Genomic DNA, 20,283 nt, shown 5'->3' on the forward strand with positions numbered 1-20,283 from the left:
TTTTTAAAAAGCAATTACTATAAAATGTAAACAATGTAAAGAAACATATTTGACTTGTAAAATGTTTGTCATTTGGTTTTTCAGTGAAGTGCTTTCCAAGTGTAACTATAATACAAAGATTGTAGAATATCTGTCAAAACGAATAACATTTGGAAATTAAAGCCCTACTTGACGTAATAATCATTTTTTATATTAACGAGGAGATGTAAAAATCAGAATAACATTTACCTGTATGTAATTAAGCCCCAATTCTCCATGGCGCCCGCTGAAAAATCGGGCAGGGCGACGTTGTCTATCTTGGGCAAAGGGAATTTAATCTTGAAGTAATCCTCGTAGTACTCGAGAATCTTCGGACCAATCTTCAAACAATAGTTCGCTTGGTCGATCGCTTCGCTGCGTGCCCAGACTCTGAAGTTCCCAGATTCCGTTTTCAGCATCTCAAAGTCCGAAACTATGAATGCCACCAAATAGGTAGACATCGGTACCGAGCGATCGTAGTGGTCCCACACGTACGAAGGCAAACCAGGCCTGAGATGAACAACAACAAAAATTCATAACCAAGGTCTACATAATCGTTTGCTTTAAATTAATACAGTGCTAATCGATCCGGAAATTTCCCTCTTTACGGTACATACGCATTATGCATATTTCTACTAAATATGTGCAATGAAATTAGAGATAATATTGGCAGATACTAGACAAGAATTCATTTTCAAAAGGTGGACATATTTGAAATCACTCGTACTGTTGGTGTTACGTAGACTCGTGTAAAGGGAAGCCACAGCAGTTTCTTTTAAATATTTCTTTGTTATGATCATATTATTGTGCGCTGTGCTAAAATAAGTAAAAATTAAATGCGCATTTATGATAACTAGACTTCGGATTTTTATGCATTTATAGGAAATTTGAATATGCAATAAACTCCAAATACACACGATATGCAATAATATAAAAAAAATATATTGAAAGTAAAGTTCATATTATAATATATTCAAAGTGAAATAAATTTCTATTTAGGTTCAATTTTTGTAAGAATGTTTGCAAAGATTTCATTTTACATAAGGATCCGCGGTCTGATGATAACGTTTATATATATAAACTTAAAATGCATTATTTACAACGTTTCGTCTGGTCATTTAATGTTTGTTAAATTAATCTTCCATCAATTCCGTATGCTCAGTCGTCGTCCGTAAATAAAATGAATTAAACTTCGAGCGTTAAAACTAATTTTAGCCTCACGACAGGATAAAACATCAGGAATCCTTGTCATGACATTGATATTATCCTTTAAGATACGAAGCTTCATGGTATTATCGAACCTGAGTAATTTTCCATCTATGTACGAGTATTTAAATACACATACAAATTCTTCAGCTTAAAGTATTTTTTAATGACGCTATTATTTCGTTATTTACCTCTTCACTATAGTACAGGATTTTTCCGAGTTATATTACATTACGGGATGTACTCTATAATGAACTGTATAATTAACTTAGATGATTGTATCTTACGAAAACAAATTGATTACGTGCTCGTTGAACGTGATGTTTACTAGTTCTGAAATATTAACTCTACATTTCAATCGCGCGTATGGTTCCAGTGTGAAGGATGAAATACATCGTCCATTTTCAAAAATGTACTATAAAAATTAAAAAGAACACTACGAAATGTGTTTTCATACGTCAAAGCACTTGTGTTATTTATTATTTTCGTATCTTCTTCGACATTCTATAATTTGAAATGATTGAGTCTGTAACGAGACAGGTTGAATCTATTCTGTTAAATTTACCATAATTTATAATTTGTAACCTTAAAAAGGAATAAAGAATAGAGTCAAAGTTTTAAGTCTAGAGAGAACGTATTTTATTTAAATATAAACATGTTCTAAAGCTTAAGCTGTGGTCTACAGTGACGAGATCACCGAGTGTATTTGTCAACAAACTCGAGAATGTGTGAAATGGTGTATATTGTGAAAGCATTATTTAAACAGAGATTACGAGTGATCGTTATGATAAGAAATATGGAATTTCCAAACTTGGAATAAACAAATATGAAAAAGCAGTGTACGCTTACGCATTTTGTACACAAGAAATTATTTGGAAATTTAATAATTAACGATGGAAAGTAAGTTTGTGTATACCATTCGTTGTACTTTAACCTAATCCGTTGTTTCTGGAAATATTTGCAACATTAAAACGTTGATTATTATTATCATGGGAAATGATACATATAAGTTACATGTACAGGGTGTAAGGAAATGTTATGTCGTGGCTTGTCACAGATGATTCTACACTCTCTGATCGGCGAATATATGTTACCAAAATTTTCTGCGATATTGATCATGACCATGACGTTGACCTTGAAATTAAAGATCGAACTTTTTTAATCGTATCGTGTGACAGTCACAAAGGAGACCAAAAGTCTCAAAGGAAAAATACGTCTCAAAGCAACAGCGTCGTCAAAATTGATGTTGCAGTTTAACTATCAATTAGATGAAATATGATTAGAATAATTCCCAAAGTATGCTTAAATTTTCGGTCGTCGCATCAAAAAGGCCCCTTTGACGGGAGCACTTAAATGTCCATTGTTTATGATATTTATGAAAAGAATCTTTAATATAAAATTACACTATTTGGAGGGACTGTTGCAACGGTTGGGCAATTCTTCTGCAAGGTCAATTTTTTAAACAGATGTCATGGTTTTTGCTACTTTTGAAATGGTATCAGAGTTTCTTGCGTTATCACAGTTTAAGTTTGACATTGAACAAGAGAAAAAGAACAATGCGACGGAGGAACTTAGAACCTCGTCGGACTCCACAAAATCGTCACTTAGCTGTGAAATTGGATTCGATTCGTTTCAATTACACGTTTGACCCAACCGCGAGAACGCTCGGCTCCGAGGCAACGTCAATTTACAAAATGTCCGAAGCGTGTCGCGTGTCGCGCGAAATCGTTATCCACAACCAGTGGCGAACCTATATTTATCCGTCACTAATATATCCTATTTATTAGGCCTTTCATCTTTTGTCCTAAGATTTTTTCATTTCTTCAACCGATGAGGAAATATTTACAGTACTGTAGGAGTCTAAACGAAAAGTAAGGCACGGAGATTCGAACCCATGATTCTCGGATCCATAGTCGACCGTTTTTCCTACACGACCAATCTCGCATCTACGTATCGTGTTCCCGTTTGACTCCATCTTCTTGGGTATGGGAAGCGTAGATACTACAGCAGCGAGTGTCAAAAGTTTTCAGTCGAAAAATTTAACACTAAACCTACCACGACCAGTCAAATGACCGTTTTCAAACTATTGTGTACACAGTTCTTGTACAAAATACTAGCTGCGCCCCGCGGTTTCACCCCCGTGAAATACTATTCTCATTCACGTAGAAGCAATAATTACTGTAGTGTTTATGCAAGTATGTAATTAGGTACTTCGTAACAGCCGAACGCATTTAACTGGGTGTAATGTAAAGATAGATTTTTAAATGTAAATGTTAATTACGAAGTCGATCGTGCGATGAATGATCTATAATTCATTTCTCTATGAATTATTTTCATTTTGTATTATCTTCTAAACTATGCGAAAAAATAACATGCTCTAAAGGGCAAATTTTGTCTTCATAAAATTTCCCAGATGATAAAATGATTCCTTTTTTATAAAAATGAATATATTATACCTAGTAAATGCCCTTAAAGTTCATTTTATAATTTTCAATTCATTTTTAATATAAAAGACATTATTGTGGTTTAAATATAAAAAAAGCTAGATATATCGTGTCCCTGACTTTTTTTTTAATCTATTGATAACCAATATTTTTGTATTACATTGTTTTCACGTATATCCAACCATTTGGTCAGCGTACGCCGATAAAGTAGCCAAGCAACTCGTTTCTTCCGACTTGATTCACAAATGTTGAAATTTCAAATTTTTATCAAAATAAAACATAGCCTATGTTACTCAGTGATAGTGTAGCATTCTATTTGTGAAAAAATTTCTTAAAATCGATTCAGTAGTTCCGGACATTACCCTGCACATACAAACAACTAAACAAACTTTACTTCTTTATACTATTAGTATAGATAAAGATCCGCAGTCTAGTAATTACTTTTTGTTAAATCTGAAAGTTATTGTGCATTACAATGTAAGTACATCGGGTCTGAATGGGTCAAGTCGATCAATCGTTTTTATTATGTTCATTCCCGTTTCAGCCCTGCTACATCTAGCCATAAGTTGCGAACATGGTCACTCACACTGGCATAGGCTCCCCCTTTCTAGGCATATTCGAGATGGACGTCATGTTCTTGGGTCGTGCGATGCTGATCTGGAATCTGGCTTTCAGGGCTGGCTCGTCGAAGCACGGAAAAGCGCGTCGCGCGTCCGTCGCCTGGAATTGTGTCGCCGCGATCCATCTGTAACACAAAACCGAAAGCGAGTTCGGTAAACAGCCAATGGAAAAAGCGTGTTTGCACGTCTCGGGGCCGAGTGTCCGTTCCCTGTGTCCGTCCAACGGCGGCAAACCCTCCCCGCGGCCGTTATCAGCGACGACTATCAAGAGACACGAGCCTCCTATTCAGCTTTCAACGATTTACTCTGGAGACGCTCAGGGAAATGACGTCGAGCTGTGTAAATTCACGGATGCCTCTTACACTGGGGAGAAATATTGTCTTCGGGGGAAGAACCGACTCGCTCCATCGGACGAAAGCCGATGGAGAGGGGCGAGGGGGTGAAATTTCGCTTCTTTTGAGAAGTTTCGCGATGAACGGAAAGCGTGGAAGCGAACGGTACAGTTCAATGGACGTAATCGTGGAGAAAATCGGACGAGAGTTTTCTTTTTCGTTCGGTTAAATAGTGGAGTGAAATCTTCATCTTGATATATGAAGGATAGTCACCGAATATATTACTTTGCGATTAAATATCGATTGATGTACGTTTCGAGTAAAAAAGAAATATGACTCGAAGCGCGAAGGATTTCAAATTTTTGAGGGTTATTATGATGTTTGTGTGTGAGCCCTTTTATATCGTGTTAATTATTTAAATATAATAATATTGACCTATGTAATGTATTATAATGTGAATGTTGGATGAATGTTTATATTTAAACCACTAGGTATGTTTGTATGTTTTATAATTATCAGTTATGTTTATCAATTTGTGTTAGTAATATATTGATTAGTCATTCAATTTGTATTGCGATTTAATTTTGTCGGATATATTGTGTGTTATCTTGGAATTTCGACAGTTTTCGCCGAACCTCTAAGTAAATATCTTTACATCTATTAGTTGTTTTAGTTAATTTCATTACTTTAAGATGACCTAGTAAGAGTCAGACTCGTGCTGGCCAAAACGTTTCGAATTCTTGTTGCTAATAAAGAGTTAATATCTATGTAACAATTTAATACTGTTTATTGGTAGCTACGTGTTATAACACCATATCAATACGATGTAAAGTAATTATATAACTTTTGTAAAAAAAAGAAATTTGAACTAGATATTCGAACAGCTGATTGAAAAATTCAGAATATTTCATAATGGGTTTCTGAAATTATTAGTTTCTATATAAATATATCTGCCGACAAAGACATTTTTATTTCTATGAATTAATATTGCCAGACCATCAAATTTGTACATATATAACAGTTTAATTAAATCCTGCATATTTTCGTAATAGTCACGAGTTTTCGTAATAGTGTACGATATAATAAAAGCAAAACCACACAAGCATGTAGGCAAATTCTTACAAAAACATGAATATTAGACACAATGATACCAATAAATATTTCCGATGACCTTAAATGAGAAATATTACTTTTTTATTATTTATAATACATACTCTTTGTCAAAGCTAGAAGAGATCACTTACTGATTGATGATCATATTTATTTATTACTCGAGTGTGATGGTTCATGAAATTATAAATATTATATTTATTTTTAATTAATACATAGAATATGACAGAAATCGCAGTGTAATTGGAAAGAATGTAGTGTTACTTTTTAAAACAAGATGTATTTATTATAGAGAAATGTGACTTGCCAAAAATGATTCGAATTAAGCGTTCAGAATTTCACCATCGACTGTATTAAAAATTCCTATATGCAGTCTAACCTTCACTCGTGAAATCGTATGAAAGCAATTATTCATGGTAAAGATATTAGAATCGTCGAAGGATAAAAAGCGAAAGCTGCTCGAGTATTGAAACGATAGATTGTACTAGTTATACAGTTCATCATAATTCAATTCACGAAGTGAAACTTTGCTAAGAATGACACAGCTAAATGTATGCTTAAATATGAATGTTATCGTTTGAACGAAACTCTTATTTTCAGCACAAGTGTACGAAACTTTATTCCAAAGGTTAACTTAATTTTCAAGGTTAGATTTTTTAATGCGTCAATCTTAAAAACCTGACAAACGGATATTTTCGTCGTTTTCTTCTTGTTAAAGTTATAAAGTCGAACACTCGTATATTCTATATCTAATTAATACTTCACGCCATATTCAATAACTTCATATTCAATAAAACAGCACAGGAACGAAAGAAATTAAATAAACTCAATCAATTTTACCCCCTTACCCGACTAAACCTATTGCAAGATGAAATAAATTTCATTTAAAATTCAAGGAAACGAGTACTTTATGTAATAGGCGTACAAATAAGTTCGGTAACCCTTTACATATATTCAGCTGTAATTACATTTCAAATTGAAATTTTCTTTCCCGCCGATCGGTGTTTTGAAGGTATTAGCTTCATGCTACTAAATTCACTATGTAACTTTAACCTAATTGGTATATAACCTCGAAAAACAATACTTCGCACCATGACGTTTCAGAAAAAGCAGATTAGACATTGTATGTTTTTTGCATTTAAGTTGAAGAAAAATGCTACTGAGGCTACAAAAATGATTCTTCAGATTACCATCTTTTTCAGTTGCTATAACACCACTTAGTTGATTCTCATTTCAAATCTTTCGAAGAAGTCGAAAGAAGCATTAATAAGTTCATTGAATCAAAACCACCATCTTTTTATAGAAATGGAATGCGGCAACTACCCGAAAAGTGGAAGAAATGTGTAGAAAGTAATGGTGATTACTTTGAAACATAACATGTATTTCTTTTTCTTATAAATAAACATCGAATATACATATGATGAAAAGGCATCGAACTTATTTGTACACCTAATACTTGTAGTCTAGGGTGAGTACCCCTAGCATCTAATAACGTTTTAAAAACAAACCAGCCTATTATAATAAACAAATCCGTTTCAATACTCCGAATGGATCAGTCTACTGTGTAATTAATCTTTTTTCATTTTTACTCATAAGTCTGAAATGTATATTAACATACAGTGCGTGTAGAAAGTATTCGTACACCGATCAATTTCCAAAAGAACTATGTAAAATTGTAATTTATTAACTTATTTTTTATAAACAATGACATTCTACATATTCTCGGAAATCTCTAGAATAGGTAGAATAAAAAAAAAAAAGCTATTTATGTAAGTTGCGAACGTAACAAGAAAAAAACAATTAAAAAAAACAATTAATCGATAGAAATGTTGAAACAATACATATTCGCACAACTGTTTAAAAGTACTTTACTGGAAATATGATGTTTTCTAATTCGTACGGAGCAATAAACTAATGTGTTTATGTTACAAACTCTGCTGTAAATGGTTCGTCATAAGAATCGTACAAATACTTATTGCTTCTATACTTTTACCCACTTTTCGCATTTCTTTTTGTTAATTTCACAAATTATATTAACTAGTAAATGTTGTTTGGACTATATCTATCTTAGAGACTTCCGAGAATATGTAAAATATCATTGATTACAAAACAAGAAGTTAAGAAAGTACAATTTCACAGAAAAGTTTTTTGGGAAATTTATCGGTGTACGAATACATTCTATACCCACTGTAAGTGGTCCTGAAGTTGCGCTCCGCAATGTACAAGAAAACGAGTACCTTATGTACTTGTAGTCTAGACAGTAGCCCTACCAGCTAATGACATTCTAGAAACAAAGCAAGCCTATTGTAATAAACAAATCCGTTTCAATGCTCCTAATAGATCAGACTACTTGTACCTCGAGATATCGCTTGATAAAGCGATTCACATTTACAAGACGCAAATAGCTGCCACTTATAAGGTAGAATTAAACTGCCGGGGCGTTTACCTTGTCTGATTGCCAACGGTGTACGAGCTCCTATAGAAACCTTCCAGTCGGTCGGTCAAATAGCCAACAAACTTGAGATGCACTACGTATTGCTTGCCTCCCTTCAACGTGTCCGACGTTTTAATCACGTGAAACTCCCGTTCGGTGTCGTTCATCTGTTCTACGATTCCAATTGCTCTGGATGCCTTGTCGTTCGACGCTGTGTACTCCCTGATGTTCGTGAAACTTTCGTCGATGTCCATGTTGACCGCGTGAAGCGTCACGTTTCTCGTGTTCTCGGTGACGTTTACAAGTATCTTCACCTAGGAGCAGAAACAACACAGTGAACCAATAGGTGCGATCAAATCCCATCGCGTTTTCTCTTCTTTTACCCTCAGCGTCACTTGTGTAATCTTTCACCCGGTGGGTCGTTGGAGACCCTATTCTAACTTAGAAGTTAGGACGCACTGACGTGTCAGTAAAATACACGATTTCTAAGCAGTAGCCAGAAAGAAAAGTAAACAAACAATTCGTGTAAAGTTTTGTATTTCATTTCAGTATTGTATGAATTTAAACAAATCCTGGAAACCTTTTAAAAAATTGTTGCTCTTGACGCCCTGCGACGCCTTCTCTAGAAACAGCTTTTTCTTCGGTATGGTGTACACCAGTGTTTCCTAACGTGGAGCCCACAACCTCCAGGGGGGGGGGGGGGGGATTCGATTGTTAGGGGGAGCAATTTGAAAATGGACTCGTCCAGATTTTAGGTTAACCTTCCTCTCCTACGGTGGGTCGTATGCGAGGATTGTCACCTAAAACGCATTTATCACGCACAAATGGAGGTAGTACTCACTAAAGAAGAACTTCCTTTTTAAAAACAAATTAATTTTTATTTATAATCTTTGGGTGATTTCAATCTTACGGAATTCAGTCTTCACAGTTGCAAAAATCTAATGATGTAGGTAATTATTGGGTTGGTGCACAAGTATCTGCGGTTTAATTTTACTTTCATTATGAAAAAAGAAACATAAAACTTCAACAGAAACATATACATGTTTGTTTCGAAAATTTACTTACCGTGTTTGCTCAATAATTTCCTAGGGATTTCATCCTAAAACCTATCATTAAAGTTTCTTTAGTGAGCATTTCCATTTTTTAAATATTCAAAATTATTTATATATTAAGCATTTTAGAAATGCTTGGGTGAGGCATAGCACAAAAAAGGTTGGGAAACACTGGTGTACACCATTCCGGATATAATTGTAAGTGAAACCCCAGAAATGTCGAGAGCGATCGGCGAAAGGAAAGAGTAAAACTGTTTCTGCCCGTGAAACTTTTCATACGTGTCAATTTTATTTTCATTCAGCTCTTTTTCTCGTCTGACTTCTTTTTGCTGACGTTCTAGAAAAACGTCTACCGAGCAAGGAACGAAACGGTGTTTCGAACTTTCTAGTTACGATCACTCACTAAACAAGTTCGTGTCCGTTCACCCCTGTAGATGAACTCGCGATCGTCGTTCTCGTTTTTGATATTCCTTTGCGAATGCATAAAAAAAAGGAAGATGGGACGGTGAGATATCCTCGAAGGCTGGGAATTAATTACTGCCCTCTTGATCCACATCTTTTGACGCGAAGTGCTTTCCAAGCATCAGGACTACCGATCGATTTCTCCCTTTGTTCGTCAAACAGAAGAAGGAATTCACGAAACGTTTGAAAATAACACTTCTAGTTATCCGTTTATTCTGTAATTGATACCGAAGCTTTGAAAAACTGAAATGTAAAAGCATACCGAATGTTCTTTGCGAGCGCGAGACATCCTTTATTGGATATAATTAGAGCATGATTATTCGAAGTACTATTTCAAATAAAGAAGACAAAGGTAGCTCGTTAAAGCAATAGTTTCGGCCTTGTTCTTTTAGGGCTTCATCGGCAAAATTACAGAAAATATAATTATCAGTTCATAGCAGGCAGGAACTTACAAAATATAAGATATAAAAGTAAAGTGTAAATGATAGTTAATTTACACGAAATTTACAATGTGCAAAGATTAAAGTTTCCAAAGATAGCAGAAAATACAATAAACAGAGTCATCCCGTCAAGGACACCCCGTATAATATACTGGTACGTTTTAATTGAAAATTTAATAACGAAAATGTTATTAGTTTTAAGAAAATATTATAAAAAAAATAAATAGGTATATAAATGCATGTCCAAGTAATGTTAGAGAGAACATGAAACAAAAGAAGTAAAAGGTGCGAATAACCAAAAAACGAGAAGTACTTTGAAAGTGGAATCATCTATTTATGAGTATACTAATAGAGTTATTATTCCTATTTTACAATATATAAGAATAGACTGTACAATTTTTACAAAAATTCGTTTACCGTAGAAAACCTAACAAGGCAATATTGAAATATATTGAAATGTATTCTGCACACTGGCAAGATTGTTGATTGATATTTCTAGTCATTTAATTAATTAAAATACACAGCATTTGAAAATATATCTAATTCAGAGGCAAAGAAGGTATATAATTGGCAAAATATACAAAATGGACTGGTTAAATATCTCAAATGTCTACAGGCGTTCCCTTATCCGATTTCTTCTTTGCCAATGGAAAAAGCGAAGTGAAAAAAACTTAGATCAACATTAAGATTTTCATAAGCAGTGGTTATTATGAAATCGATTTAATCGAATAACCAGTTCTCGCACGACCAGCAAAATATGTAAATTAGCACAGTCATCGCATCGATGAAATATTCTCGTTCAAGGCTAGGTCAAGGAACATAAGAGGCTAGACTTAAGCGGGTCAAAAACTTCTTAACGATCGTTAAACTATATTTCCTGTAAGTTTTACATAGAAATTTCACCTGAATGCTACTTGAACGGGAGGAATAGTTCTAGGCTTAAAACGCCCGAAAAGAAGAGTTGCAAACTCAAAACGAAGGATATGAGGACGAAAAAGTATTGCTATATGCTGCTGGAATCGTTGATTAACCAGTAAGTAGTTTATATCAATTCATTACTGTTTGAACTTTTTCATTTCCGTATTTTTTTTCTGAACGCGTTGGTTTCGACTTTTTTTCAGTTTGTATATATTCTAACTCAAAAACTTTGTAACCAATCATTTTAAAAATTGATAGTTCCATTATATAATTAGGCTCTAATTTGGAGTAATGTCATTGTTGACAGTATTTTTTTATTATAAAAGAAGTTCTGAAAAAGTGACATGAAACTGCACTTTTGTTGAAACACCTCTAAAAATGCAATTTGCAATTCTTTAGGGGGGAGGTTAGGTTCATAGAGAAGAAGGACATGGGCCTAAAGTAAATATGAAACTCTATTGGTTTCAGATGAAAACTGTGGTCTTCAGAATGTACACAATCAGTTACGTCTGATGGTGCAGTTGATATCTTCCATATTTTCTGATGAGATACTTCAAAAAAATTACTATATTTACTTGAATATATGTATAAAGTGTTCTAAAAGTTTCAATAAATTATATATATACTTTTCTTATGAAAAAAATTCATACATATCGCTACTGATATGAAGTCTTAAACCCATTCCCCCCGTTAAGGGATTATACACCTCCAGAATTTAAAAAAAATATCGACAATTTTTTATTATTGAGTATTGTTCTTTATTGTTTGCAAAGTATTTAAGAACAAGAGGCATAAAGACACGTATATAAGTGACGAATGTACGTATAATGAATCATGTAAACGCGTGGACGCACACTGGTTCAAATCGGCAAAAGTCGAAAGGTTTCTGATATCAGAATTGCAAAATTCAAAATGACAGATTCAACACGGCCGATTTATTTTGCAATTAATGGTATATGATTACAATTTCGTATAGATATTCTTTCTAGAATTATCTATCATTAATTCATCAAACTTCTTTGTACAGACATTATACTTTTCTATAAATTAAGAAAGAATGATGTTTTAATAAAAAGTCCCACATCTGTTGTACATTTAGCTGTGCGCCATTTTGTGAGAAATCAAAATAATTAAAATCGACTGTGGAGACGACTAGTTCTATTTATGTATTTGAGAAAGACGAGAGATAATGATCGAGAAATAATGACGATATTCTTTGGATTATTGCTGAAGTTGTTTGCGAAAAATGTTCGTACGGAAATAATCGCGACACTGGTAATTTTACCAATTTCTAAATGAAACATGCTATAGTAATAAATAAAAGCATACAGTCTAGAAAGTTTATAGTAATTTATGGCCAAAGAAAATTTTCTATTCAAAAGTTGCGCAAAGTTCGCCTCGCTTTCGCTTGTCCTAAGCATACATAAGAGACATTGAGAGAGAAGACGTGTATACTACCTCGCCATTGAAAGTGAAGTTTCCCTCCCATATAAAGGGTGTCAACCTCAGCTCGTAAGAGTCTGGCACGATGGATCTCGGTAATCTGACGTCGAGTTTCTTCTTGTTGAACAGGTTCGGGGACAGCATACCGCGGGATTCGAATTCCGAGTTCATGAGATCGTTGCACGGCTTCGTGTGGATTTCCTGGAGACATGAGCCGAAATGATAGACGAGAAGTCCCGTCACTACCAACGATATCAGGAACGCTGCGCCCAAGAGGAAACCGCCGCAAGGGGAAATCGTGCATCCTCTCTTGCGTCCAAACGTTGTCGTGTGCGCGTCCATCATTGCCAAAACTTCGCGGGACTGGGTCATATCATGTGGAAACCTGAAACCATCCAAACAAACTCACATAAGTTTTCGAGGAAAACTGGTCTTTCTTCGTGTGCACAAATAAGGACATTCGCCCTAAACGATAGTGCCAGTAATTTTTAAATTTTTGTGTCCTCAATTGTGGACGCCAGGCCTGACAAGGCTAGCCTTACTGACGTGAATTCACGTCATTTCAAAATTCTATTCCTGGTTACGACAAAATTATAAAAATCTTTTTATTTTATACACTACATATTTACAATATTGATATTACAAAACATATTTCTTATCATTTTTATCTTCCCCCTAACGATACTTTGCGATGTTCAGCTTCAAAATTTTATTATACTCATCATTTCTCGGTAGTAGAAACGTAAAATACCTGTTTGCCGGTCGCGAATGTGTTAACACTAGAACTGCCGATATCATCGCGACTCTATTATAAATACGAGAATATCTTTCAAATTAACCCAACAGTGAGCATTGATGCACATATGCACAAACCGCATTTTTCTTTGATATTTTATTACACAACAACATAAACAACAACTTATGCACTGTTCCTAACAGGAATAAGACGTCTACGATACAAAAAGGTCACGTCACCATTGAAGATAATTATTTCTGACGTCACATCTTAAAATTACCATCAGAATTTTTGCGATAGTGTTATTCGTATTTGCTTCAATTTGAATGTATAAAATCGATTCGTTACTATACACGGTGTTTCTGAATATGTGAGACCTTTTTGGAGGATCAAAGTCGAATAGTCCTTTATTAGGCTTCGTTATCGAGATATGTTCAGTTGCAATTTACAGGTGTGACTTTTAGCGCGTGCTGTTAGAGTCCCGGCCAGCTGTTCGCGTGGCTGCACATGAACGCACTCACACAACTGAAATATACACCGATGCACGCTCGCTGTTCGAAAATATACTACAATACACTTTGGACCACGTCATTGACATCTATTTAGCACAGGTTGAGCCAATGATCTCCTACGACTTGGCATATATTTTAGGCGATTCATCATTTGCAAATGCGTTTAATCAGCATTTTTATTCCATTTGTATCTATTCAAGTCGAATTTTTGTATCACTGGTCTACATTACACGTTTATGTAGGCAAGAAGTCATGACCCAGACGTTGAAAGGTATATTAATTTAAATGATAATAGTTATACCCATAATCCACCCCTTCAATTTGGTTTTTTAATTGGGAGAGTACGAGGAAGACAAGGGCGAGAATGTTCTCATTTGTGAAACTTCTCTTATTCATTAACTCTCTTCTACAATTCTTCTACCGGCTTAAATTTGTCCTATACCACCGTATTCATCAAACCTTTTCTGCTCTAAATGGTTTTTCTACATTTAAATTTCAAGATTCATCAATTGTAAACAGGATAGAATACACATTTTTAACCGTAATATGTGTGATTTGTTTGATACACTTTTGTAAATGCGATACAAATCATTAACGAGAAATTATAACATGGTTCAAGAGTGCTCGTTCCTTGTCACATCTATACCTGAAGGTTTCTCTGGACGATATAATTTATATACAGTGCGTGTAAAAAGTATTTGTACACCGATCAATTTTCCAAAAAAACTGTGTAAAATTGTAATTTATTAACTTATTTCTTATAAACAATGACATTCTACATATTCTCGGAAATCTCTAGAATAGATACAAAAGAAATAGTTATTTATGTAAGTTGCGAAATTAACGAGAAAAAAAACAATTAATCGATAGAAATGTTGAAGCAATGAATATTCGCACAACTGTTTAAAAATACATTACTGGAAATATGATGTTTTCTAATTCGTACGGAGCAATAAACTAACGTGTTTATGTTACAAACTCTACTGTAAATGGTTCGTCATAAGAATCGTATAAATACTTATTGGTTCTATAATTTTATCCACTTTTCGCATTTCTTTTTGTTAATTTCACAAATTATATTAACTAATAAATGTTGTTTAGACTATATCTATCTTAGAGACTTCCGAGAATATGTAAAATATCATTGATTACAAAAAAAGAAGTTAAGAAAGTACAATTTCACACAAAAGTTTTTTGGGAAACTTATCGGTGTACGAATACATTCTACACCCACTGTCTATGTATAAATAAATGGTATTTTGCAAGGGAATAAATTTGACAGAATATAACGGCTGAGTGAATTTAATTTGAAATAACGAAAATATTCATGTGATCAGAATTCGTGGATCGAACTGTATAATTATTTAGACTGTTGGACATGTATTTGTTTTCCACGAGGTGTAAACGTTGCTTGAAATGTACGAGAATGTAATTTGGTTCTCGAATGGGTAACAAACTTTCGTCGTATGTGCCAAGATAGAATTAACACGCACCGTTAAGTTTTCCTTTAGAGCATTTCGCTCAAGGACAAAGACTCAGCAACAGACGCGAAACAGGTCAACCGATTGTAAATAAAGTAAATTTTCAGCGTTCCGTTTGCCGAAGCAGTTAGCTCTATGGAAACTTGTTCATCTCCACTACGGTTTCATCCGTTATCTCTCTACTATTTCTACTCCGTTAATTTCATGCGCATGTAAATATAGCACCATTAGCATTTATGACGAAATACGCGAAGGTTGCCGTTGGATCATTGTCCCGGAGAAACTTCCTGCACGTTGTAAACAGGGTGAAGGCAACCGATCATTAAAAGTAATTTCACGTCCAGAGTGAGCACGTCAAGGAAATGCGAGTGCCGCGCTTTAAACGGCCAGAACGAATCCTTTTAAATACTTCTCGCAGGACCTTCTCAGAAGAAAAATTCATGGGTGGTAGATAGTGATTAATTTTTAGAACAGGATCACATGTTTTTCATCCTTGTGGAGAAAAACGTTGACTGTATAAATTGTGGAGAAAAGGTAACAAATCAAAATATAAAGTCAACTGGACGGATCTATTATTGGAATATAAGAACAACTAGACTCCAAAATGAACTACAGTGGGTGTAGAATGTATTCGTACACCGATCAATTTCCCAAAAAACTTTTCTGTGAAATTGTACTTTCTTAACTTCTTTTTTTGTAATCAACGATACTTTACATATACTCGGAAGTCTCTAAGATAGATATAGTCCAAACAACATTTACTAATTAATATAATTTTTAAAATTAACAAGAAAAGTGTGAAAAGTGGGTAAAAGCATAGAAGCAATAAGTATTTGTACGATTCTTATGGCGAACCATTTACAGTAGAGTTTGTAACATAAACACATTAGTTTATTGCTCCGTACGAATTAGAAAACATCATATTTCCAGTAAAGTACTTTTAAACAGTTGTGCGAATATGTATTGCTTCAACATTTCTATCGATTAATTGTTTTTTTTTAATTGTTCTTTTCTTGTTACGTTCGCAACTTACATAAATAGCTATTTTTTTTTTATTCTACCTATTCTAGAGATTTCCGAGAATATGTAGAATGTCATTGTTTATAAAAAATAAGTTAATAAATTACAATTTTACACAGTTTCTTTTGGAAATTGATCGATGTACGAATACTTTCTACACCCACTGTATCTATTGACTCAACGTTTCGATCAGATGCTGGATCTCTTCAGAGCACATATCAAAATGATGTAAAGAAAATATAGTAGATATACGTATAGTGGAAAGAAGGAAAGATAACGAGTAAAAAATAGAAAGTCAATTGGATGAATGTACTATTGGAATATAATAATAACTGGATCCCATAGTAAATAATATATTGACTTAACGTTTCGGTCAGCAACTGACCCATTTCATGGTGACATGTCAATATTGTGTAGTAGCACATAGGTTTGAACACATTTACAAGTAAGAAATAACGATGTGAGGAAAGTATGATACATTATAAATAAAAGTAAAAAATCCTCTGTATATCCTCTGTATATTGTTTACCATTGTGATTAATTTTTAGAACAGTCACATTCCATTATACCATATGTATGGTTTTATTTGTCTCTTTTTCAGTTTATAATACCTATATTTAATATAAGACGTACAATTTAATTAAAAAAATTGTAAATTTCCACAACGATATTAAATATCTCGAAACTAATAAATCGGAACGATAGTTTTCTAATGCAGCAATATTTTTCTAATTCCTTGTATCTAGTTAAATGCAATGGCAAGGTAACTACGTAAATACATGCTACGCAAGAATAAGCATTAATCGTTAACTATGATAAACTGTAATTAAATATACAGTCAGATACGGAATTTATAGTCCGTAAATTTGAAATGTTCCAGGGCAGTGCTGGGACTTCGAAAATGTGTTAACAATACCAAGTTTATGTTACTTTCAGTTCTAAATATTTAAGAATTAATATAATTAAACTCATTTCTACAACAGGTCGATAAACACTTAATACAACGCTAGAAAAATGTTTATAAAAATATGATACGTGAAATATACAGTAGTTTCCAAGTTTTCTGTCATAAATATAAATAGTCCTGTAATAACAGACATTCTTAGGTTTCGTTTATTTCCCACGGCATATTAAACAAGAGTATTGCGACTAACTGTGACGTTATCATAGAATAGTGCATTAGTATTGTTATCCTAGCTTTCAAGATATTTTAAAGTCAAATTGCGAAAAAGTGACACGTAATGAAATCCTACGAAATGGCTATACATTCGTTTAAATAATTAAATCGTTGAATACATGGCTAAATACATAATGGTAAGAATTTCTGACGAGTCCATCTCATGTAGAATAAAACAACTTAAGGATCGATAAGATGAAAGTAATGTAAATTGAACAAAATTCATTATACACATATGCATACGTAATTTCGTAAAATTAAATTTAATATACTATAGTAGTGTCAGTGGCGGTGTTAACAATATTGGCGTTCTGGGCAAGATTATCGTGGCGCCCATTCAAGGGTTACAATTTTTAAGAAAAAAGGACAAAGTAATAATATCAAACGATGAATCTGTAGTTAGATTGTAAAAATTGAACTACATAGCATAGAAAAGACAATGAGAAAATATCGGTATATTGGCATACCAGGGACACCGGACCGCGGCGCACAAATCCAGCGTCCCAGTGTATATATATATACACACTTTATTCTAATTGTAATAAATACAAACAATATATTTACATTTAAGTTTAGAAAACAATAAATAGTATTCAGATTTGAGGATATTGCACATTTCTTATATCGTGCTATTGTTAACACATTCTCGTGTATTACGCAACTGTAATCTCGCGAAAGTGTTCGTTCATTATTAGTACATTTTTTGTTACATAATAAGATTTTACGTTCTCGGTGACAGGAATATGAATGATGTCAGAATTCAACAAGAACGATTACACGATTTGCGAAGAAATAAGGTAAATCGATACCAGCAGGTTTCTCTCCGCTCACACGAAGACGTACCGGTAAATGCTTACGGCATGCCAATTGCTATGAAAACTTTGCAAGAATTTGCTGGCGCGCCAAGTGTCGCAACAAACGATCACACTCATAATACAAACATCTTACTTACGGTATCACCCAGTTTCAATGATCTTATTTTGAAATAAATATCGAGACTTTCCAATTTAAAAAACAAGCAATTATTTATTTCAAGAAATTTGCTTGGATGATTGCAGGAAAACGAGTTGAGAATTAAAAGAAGGAGTTCCACTTATTCGGTATAACTTTACTGTCCATAACAAAGGTGGCCAAAATTTAATTAAAATTATATTTGTAATATATGAGCCTGCATATTACGTTTGAATTAAACAAAAATTTACAAACTCGAATGGTATTATTTAGACCAAAACTATAATAGATTATTACCAGATTATTATTGTATTTCTTTTATGTTCCAAATCTATACATATTTCGAACACCATGAATGGTTAGAAAATATACAACAAAGACATTTTTAATGTAATTAATAGTAGCTATCCCGATATGATGCAATCTTCATTTTTCAATATAATTGTCATTCAGATTGCTTTATAAGAGAATGCTTTACTATCGACATGTTTTGTGACAATTATCATTCTGAATGGTAAAAGAAAGTTCAGAGTATCACTGTTTGTCTACCAACAGTACCAACGATATTTTCTACTGTTTAAATAAAAGTATGAATGTATTAATAAAATTACATCTATTTCAAATTGTAATTTTCATAATTTATTAACTGTTTATCTTTTAATCGTTACTCGACGTTTTGTATCTAGGCGACAGTGTTACCCATCTCTGATCTGTAAGATCACTATACTGATTTCATTTTTGAGCTTTTGTCACGTACCGTTGTTTACTTGCAAATTTTTGGCTTTATCGCGTAAAATATAACACTTAATCTGCTGACGATATCAGTAAATACAAAATATGCTATTTTTTGAAATTGATAACACGATGTTTCACCAAACTAACGATAATCACATTAATAAAATAAACTAAAAGGGTCGATGATCAAGTGTGCGTCGAAATTAGCCGATGGATATTTATTCGCGAATTTATTCCATTATCATGTCTAAAATAACAATTAAACAGTTATCGATATCATCGTACTTTACGCATTCACTATTTTTAAATTAATGCTTTTATCAAACCGTTAATAATGTATTCCATACAATTATTGAAAATTACGGTGTCTGGTTTAGCGTGCAAAGAATTACATATTGTTCGAGCAAGTTTCCACTTTGCCTAAGAATAAAATACTGTAATTCGCGGCATTTGTTAAATATAATTTCATCCGTAATTCGAATTCTGAGCGAATGGTTAGTCGTTCACCTTTCAGTTGTTATTCAGAGTGTTTATCCAGGTAAGAAATTTGACCGCTTCAGTTTTATTTACAAAAGTAAGAATACAGTGTTCGAATGATTGAATAGTAAAACGTGTTCTCTATGTACCATTAACAATCACCGCATTCCTACAACACTTACGCATTTTAACTATAATTGTTAATTATTACATTGGTTGAAAAGAGCTGCAAACTGTTAACCGAAACATTGCTTATGAAATTGATAATTCTCATCAGTTAACTTTAATAAGCAAAGAATTATACGTACTATTCGAACAAATTTCCAATTTACCTAAGAACAAAAATACTACCTTTCAATCTTTGCTGAATACAATATCATTCCGTAATATAAATTCTAATCTTCGTTCAACCAGCAACAAACGGACGGTCGTTTATCTTTTAATTGTTTCAATTCAAGTTATTTATTTCTTAGTGCGAAATCGGTACTTCCGACTATAATACTTTTGTTCGTTTCTTTAAATTGCTATTCGAAGTATTCGTCCAGCTATCCTTTACAAAAGTAAGAATAGTGATTGGATGATCGAACGTTCGGATACTGGATCGCGATTCTAATAATAGAACGTGTTCTCTACATACTATAAACAATCACCGTATTCCTACAAACACTTATGCATTGTAACTATAACTCTTAAGTATTTGTTTGCAAAGAGCTGC

General features: G+C 33.6%; 1 protein-coding gene across 3 annotated transcripts in view; it reads right to left on the reverse strand.

The window, feature by feature from the left end:
* LOC128889488 (aminopeptidase N) overlaps nucleotides 1-20,283 on the reverse strand; it is a 79,351-nt gene that overhangs the window by 9,163 nt on the left and 49,905 nt on the right. For all 3 annotated transcript variants that reach the window (XM_054147349.1, XM_054147199.1, XM_054147284.1), the window contains exons 2-5: nucleotides 12,495-12,864; nucleotides 8,177-8,478; nucleotides 4,255-4,413; nucleotides 229-528 (exon numbers count right to left, since the gene is read on the reverse strand). In XM_054147349.1, coding sequence (XP_054003324.1) covers nucleotides 229-528; nucleotides 4,255-4,413; nucleotides 8,177-8,478; nucleotides 12,495-12,851 — 1,118 coding nt within the window. In that variant the 5' untranslated portion in view covers nucleotides 12,852-12,864. The remainder of the gene's footprint in view (nucleotides 1-228; nucleotides 529-4,254; nucleotides 4,414-8,176; nucleotides 8,479-12,494; nucleotides 12,865-20,283) is intronic.

Source organism: Hylaeus anthracinus, unplaced genomic scaffold (assembly GCF_026225885.1).
Source record: "Hylaeus anthracinus isolate JK02 unplaced genomic scaffold, UHH_iyHylAnth1.0_haploid 0, whole genome shotgun sequence".
Taxonomy (NCBI): Eukaryota; Metazoa; Arthropoda; class Insecta; order Hymenoptera; family Colletidae; genus Hylaeus; species Hylaeus anthracinus.